At 39.6% G+C, this 6,353-nt stretch overlaps 1 protein-coding gene across 1 annotated transcript; it reads left to right on the top strand.

The window, feature by feature from the left end:
- Positions 1-816: 816 nt before the first annotated feature.
- Positions 817-6,114, top strand: LOC137258652 (uncharacterized). Its single transcript, XM_067796348.1, has 4 exons — positions 817-922; positions 1,353-1,529; positions 5,264-5,398; positions 5,948-6,114. Exons 1-4 carry the CDS (start codon positions 823-825, stop codon positions 6,112-6,114), a joined length of 579 nt encoding a protein of 192 aa, XP_067652449.1. The 5' UTR covers positions 817-822.
- The last annotated feature ends 239 nt before the right edge of the window (positions 6,115-6,353 follow it).

Here is a 6,353-nt window from a genome sequence, read left to right as displayed (position 1 = left end):
TCGTGCAAAACCATGAACCTCTTACCTTTCAGCATGACACGCTCTTGACCGTACTTAAGTAATGAAATTTCCCCAATTAAACATTGATTTAGCTCTTCACCAAATTACCAAATTACCAAGTTGTTACTTTAATTATTAACAAAATTTTAGTATATTATATGAAGAACAGTATTTTTTTCCCGCTAGTATAGTTACGGATTTCACGCCAATAGATTTGCCTACAAAATGCAACATAGATCACCTAATTCGAAGCCGTACTTTGGGAGCTTGGGTCTTATAAAGATCAAAATATTGATTTAGAACCAAAATCCCTTATCAGAATTTGTACCGCTAATTAGCCGGTTTATCTTTGTGTACACGACACAAATCAGAACATGCTCAATCATTTCCCTGGTTTTAGCATTTCGATTTCATAATTCCTAACATTGTTTAAGAGAATATTACACCACTCATTTCGAGTGCTTCCCTAACTGAGAGCGACATCAGAGCAAAGTTTTGTGTGTAGTACTGTATACGCCAGTCACGTGGTCAGCTTCTTGCCGTGAATCCGCTTGACGTCATTTTTTCCAACCTGTCGTTATCCACATCGCCGTCGCGAGCTATTAATAAAACTCCACGTGGCCAGATATTGACATGGCAAGTTTGTGTTGAATAAGCCTTCTGGCTTCCTGTATGTGATATGTATATAAGATCGGTAGTAGTTTGTGAATATCAAACAGGGTCAAGCTTTAGGTAGCACTGGTCATTACAACAAGAGAATAGAAAACACAAAGGAGATGTTCGAATTTAAATAGTTACATCCGCTTCCAAGCTACTCAAATCATGGGTGTTATCCTGGATAAACTTGCTGACTTTACAGGCCTGTTCTCTCGGTTTTCCAGAGACCCAGCTAGAATTCTGATGGTTGGACTCGATGCTGCCGGTATGTTGATGATTTATTTCCAGTTTCCCTTTGTACAACTTGTTAATTAAATAAATAAATATGTTTCATTCTAATCTTACAGGATAAATTTGATATTTCAATCATGTTTTGTGCATTACTTTCTTTCACAAATAGTTATTGTCAAATAGATCTATATGATATATCATTGACATTTTGCATGATACACTTCGACGTTTAACATTATTTATTTGAACATATATGAGTATGTGAATGTTGTGAGTTGTTACAAATATACATATTTCAGTATTAACTGTGAATTGATCTGAAAAGAATGTTACTTACATGGATATTTACTAATTTTTGTATAGGCAAAATTGAAAAGAGATTTTTTGTTCATGCCTAAAGAACCAAGACAAGAAAATATACCATAGCAACAGTGAATGCGAGAACCATGGTGTACATGTTGTAGGGAAGACGACGATCCTGTACAAGCTGAAGCTAAATGAGGTAGTCTCCACCATCCCCACCATCGGCTTCAACGTGGAGACCGTCAGCCCCTGCAAGGGGGTCAGCTTCACCGTGTGGGACGTGGGAGGTCAGGACAAGATCAGACCCCTGTGGAGACACTACTTCCAAAACTGCAGTGGTGAGATTTGTTGTTTATTTGTTGGAGCGTGTTTTTTCTGTTATCTTTCGCTTTCAGGGGCGGGGTTTCCGTACCGATGCTATGGCGATACTACTGCTGCTGTGACGGTAACTATGATGGAACTGGCGGTTATGAAATACTTTATAGGCATTTAGAAGTTTGATATAGATATGACGAGAAAACCGCTTACCTCAACATTTGTTTCTTCAAGGTGCCGCCAAGTTATCGGAGGTTGTGGACGCACTTCACCTTCAGAAGATGACGGACCGGAAGTGGTACATCCAGGGGACATGCGCAACGACCGGGGAAGGTCTTTTCGAAGGATTGGAGGAAATGTCCAGACTGGTGAAAGATTTCAAACAGAGCCAGAGGCGGTGAACCTTTAGTGACGGAAATAGCCAGAAACATGTATCTGTGATAATGTCCAGAAGCTCAGGGATGACCAACTGAATAGTATTTAAGTTGAGACCTGTATGGACTGATATGACAGTGGCGTGACATTCCACAAACAAATTTCATCACATGTTAATTTGTTCAGTACCTCATATGGAAGCTGAAATGCTGCCATATGACACGGACAAGGTTTGTCAAGCATCTGTTGTGCCGGAGTAAGCCAGAGCGATGACCCCACGTACTGGTGTAACACTTAGCCGTCAGAACAAAGACTCCCAACTCGATTTGATTGAGTCAGTCGAACCAGTCCGTCTCCATGGTTACCGACCCATACCGTGATGTAACGTGATGACTCGAGATCTGGCATGCTATCAGCCTTTCGTTGTTGTTATACGTATGTAGGTATTTGTTATAATTCACCGTGTAAACACTCATCTGATTCCAATGTCCCTTTTGTTGTGTCCTTTATCTGAACACATATGGTGTTATTCATTCAGTATGTGTGTACAAGTTCATGTTTATTTGCCTGTTATTTTGTACTTAAACGTATAAATTGTAATTGTTCTTGCAATTAAAGTTTGCAAAAATCTTTTCACAACGTTATTTGTCCATGACCGACAAAAAGACATAGGCACCATTCTTTGGGTAACCACTGTGTGTAAGGCTTAGCGCCAATCGGACTATGCACATTTAGGAGATGCTGTGTACAACATTATTTACTCAGTCCCCCTTTTGATCATCGGATCTTGCAGCGTGTACTCCTCTGTGGTGGACGTTAACATGTCTAGACAGCATATCGCATTGTTGTCTCATTAGACCACAAAAACCCTACATATTCAATGGGTACCTCTTTTCAGATTGTTTCGTATATTCTACTCCTTTGATCGACTTATGACATGGGTTGCATGCATCTGTCGACGTTATTGGTACCGTACACATTCTTACCTGCTCCTCGGGAATTATTGCTCCTGATGCTGTCATTCCAACAGAAAGGGCATTTCAAATTTCGGTAAACTGCATCAAAATATTAATTTTTGTCAAGTGATATGATAGTGGACAGTTTAATGGTTGATATTGTAAGCACTGACTACCTCAGGCTCTTACTACCCGATCCGTTTGGTTGCCTCAGTCATTCAAACATATGCTATTTAATCTAACCTGGTATAAACTCGTGTGCGCGTTTACCTACACCAGTCATTATAAGTATGGATGTTTCTGATGATATTGTTTGAATATTGCTAAAATCGGCGTGTATGTGTTTTATGTCAGATGAGGGTGATAATTTACACTGCATGAAATAACCTAAGCTCGGAAATATTTGATCAAACTGAGAGAGGGAAACAACATTGTTATGAAATATATATGAATATACCTTAAAGTAACACAAAATATATGTTCCTATATGTGTTGATGATAAATATAGGTTATCACTCGAGTGTGTTTTGGGATGGTTAATATCCTGCATTAGGAAGAAACATTGTGTTTACATAGTGTTTATTCCTAATGCAGGATGTTAACCATCCGAAAACACGGGTGCCCGCAGATCTATGACGTCACAAATATGTGCGCAATAATGCGTGACGTCACGAGCTCGGTGACGCAGTTTTCTACTGATCACTCATTTGACTGCGTTACGTCATGTAGTTCATAGTCAGCTTTTATGTTACAGAGCGTATTGTTGTCAACAAATATTAATTTAGTTTGAGAAATGACAAAAAAGCAAGTGTGGAATTGGGAAAATTTCAGTTAATCTTTTGAACATCAAATGCGCTTTAATGTTCGCGTGCACCTGGATTCCTACTATGCCGTCCTCTCGCTAACACTGACGGTCCGGGACGGTAAACTGTTGTTGGTATCGTCGCAAGCGTATGGATTTCTCAATCATTTCCCTGGTTTTAGCATTTCGATTTCATAATTCCTAACATTGTTTAAGAGAATATTACACCACTCATTTCGAGTGCTTCCCTAACTGAGAGCGACATCAGAGCAAAGTTTTGTGTGTAGTACTGTATACGCCAGTCACGTGGTCAGCTTCTTGCCGTGAATCCGCTTGACGTCATTTTTTCCAACCTGTCGTTATCCACATCGCCGTCGCGAGCTATTAATAAAACTCCACGTGGCCAGATATTGACATGGCAAGTTTGTGTTGAATAAGCCTTCTGGCTTCCTGTATGTGATATGTATATAAGATCGGTAGTAGTTTGTGAATATCAAACAGGGTCAAGCTTTAGGTAGCACTGGTCATTACAACAAGAGAATAGAAAACACAAAGGAGGTGTTATCCTGGATAAACTTGCTGACTTTACAGGTCTGTTCTCTCGGTTTTCCAGAGACCCAGCTAGAATTCTGATGGTTGGACTCGATGCTGCCGGTATGTTGATGATTTATTTCCAGTTTCCCTTTGTACAACTTGTTAATTAAATAAATAAATATGTTTCATTCTAATCTTACAGGATAAATTTGATATTTCAATCATGTTTTGCGCATTACTTTCTTTCACAAATAGTTATTGTCAAATAGATCTATATGATATATCATTGACATTTTGCATGATACACTTCGACATTTAACATTATTTATTTGAACATATATGAGTATGTGAATGTTGTGAGTTGTTACAAATATACATATTTCAGTATTAACTGTGATTTGATCTGAAAAGAATGTTACTTACATGGATATTTACTAATTTTTGTATAGGCAAAATTGAAAAGAGATTTTTTGTTCATGCCTAAAGAACCAAGACTAGAAAATATACCATAGCGACAGTGAATGCGAGAACCATGGTGTACATGCTGTAGGGAAGACGACGATCCTGTACAAGCTGAAGCTAAATGAGGTAGTCTCCACCATCGGCTTCAACGTGGAGACCGTCAGCCCCTGCAAGGGGGTCAGCTTCACCATGTGGGACGTGAGAGGTCAGGACAAGATCAGACCCCTGTGGAAATACTACTTCCAAAACTGCAGTGGTCAGTTTATTTTCACGTCTCCTAAACTGTCCTGTTTTTGTTTATGACGTTCATTTTTGTGTGATACTTGATATTATGCTGCTAAAATACACAAGACCGCTGATCTAATCTTTTCCCATCTTAGAACTCCCTTGCACAACTATATTTTCCAGTCTAGGTAAGATGAATAGTTATCTGAATAGCGCCGAGGTATCGCCAGATTGAACAGTCATATGAATAGCGTCTATAGGTATCGGAAAGGTGGACAGTCATATGAATAACGCCTTTCTTTGACCTGGGTTCGACTCTTATCAACATGGAAATATTAACACCTGTAGGGTTTCTCTTTCCTTTCACCCTCGCATAAACTGAATACCATCGTGTATATTACAGGTATCTTCTACGTGGTTGACACCAACGACAGGGAGAGGTTTGTCGAGTCACGGGAAGAACTGATGAACGTCATCGACAGCGACGAGATGAGATCCGTCCCTGTGGTCATCCTGGCTAACAAGCAAGACTTGCCAGGTAAGGACATCTACGTCACAGACAGAGATGGTTTATGTCCATGTATTAGCAACGTACATAGTTTCAGGCGCAGGAACTTTCTAACATCGGTCATAGTGTAACTGGGTAATGTGATTTGTGGTAGTGCTGAAGATGACGGTAGTGCTGCTGCTGCTGCTGCTGATAATCATGTTTATACTGGTAGCGATGAGGATTATTACGGATTGTCATGATTAATCTCATTAGCAAATTCAAATCGTTCAGAGGTCCATCCTTGCACTAGACATATGGTACTAGCCACATGGCTGAAAGTACTTTCTGATCACATTAATATTGATAATTTTTCTAAATATTTTAACCAGATTATTTATTTATTTAAAAACAAACAACGCACTTTGCGCTTACGCACTTCAGTAGAATTTACCTTGATGCAATGATAACTACGAGTTTATTCTTCAGCATCCAGACTCTAGTCTTGTATATTTTAAAAGTAGTAAGCAAACATTTAACAAACATACTGACATACACCAGGTCTTCTTCTCGCTACTATCTAAATTTTCTTTTCTAAAGCTGCCGCCAAGTTATCGGAAGTTGTAGACGCCCTTCACCTTCAGAAGATGACGAACAGGAAGTGGTACATCCAGGGGACATGCGCAACGACCGGGGAGGGTGTTTTCGAAGGATTGGAGGAAATGTCCAGACTGGTGAAAGATTTCAAACAGAGCCAGAGGCGGTGAACCTTTAGGGATGGAAATAGCCAGAAACATGTATCTGTGATAGTGTCCTGAACCTCAGGGATGACCAACTGAAGACTTATGTTGAAACCTGTTTGGACTGATGTGACAATGACTTGACAATGAAGATTGTTTCATGACATTTAAATGCAGGACATGAAAGTTAAAAAGACAGAAACAACCACATAATTAACTGTAATAATGTGGAGAAGCTCATGGGTGACCGACTGCGGGACAACGCA

The sequence above is a fragment of the Haliotis asinina genome, chromosome 12 (genome assembly GCF_037392515.1).
Source record: "Haliotis asinina isolate JCU_RB_2024 chromosome 12, JCU_Hal_asi_v2, whole genome shotgun sequence".
Classification (NCBI taxonomy): Eukaryota; Metazoa; Mollusca; class Gastropoda; order Lepetellida; family Haliotidae; genus Haliotis; species Haliotis asinina.
The sequence above is the reverse complement of the archived record's forward strand: the minus strand, read 5'-3'. Positions and strand labels throughout refer to the sequence as shown.

Coding starts and splice junctions, on each gene's coding strand:
- LOC137258652 (XM_067796348.1), top strand. CDS start 823: ATGGGTGTTATCCTGGATAAACTTGCTGACTTTACAGGCCTGTTCTCT. Junction 923..1,352: donor GGTTGGACTCGATGCTGCCG/GTATGTTGATGA, acceptor TACATGTTGTAG/GGAAGACGACGATCCTGTAC. Junction 5,399..5,947: donor TAACAAGCAAGACTTGCCAG/GTAAGGACATCT, acceptor TCTTTTCTAAAG/CTGCCGCCAAGTTATCGGAA.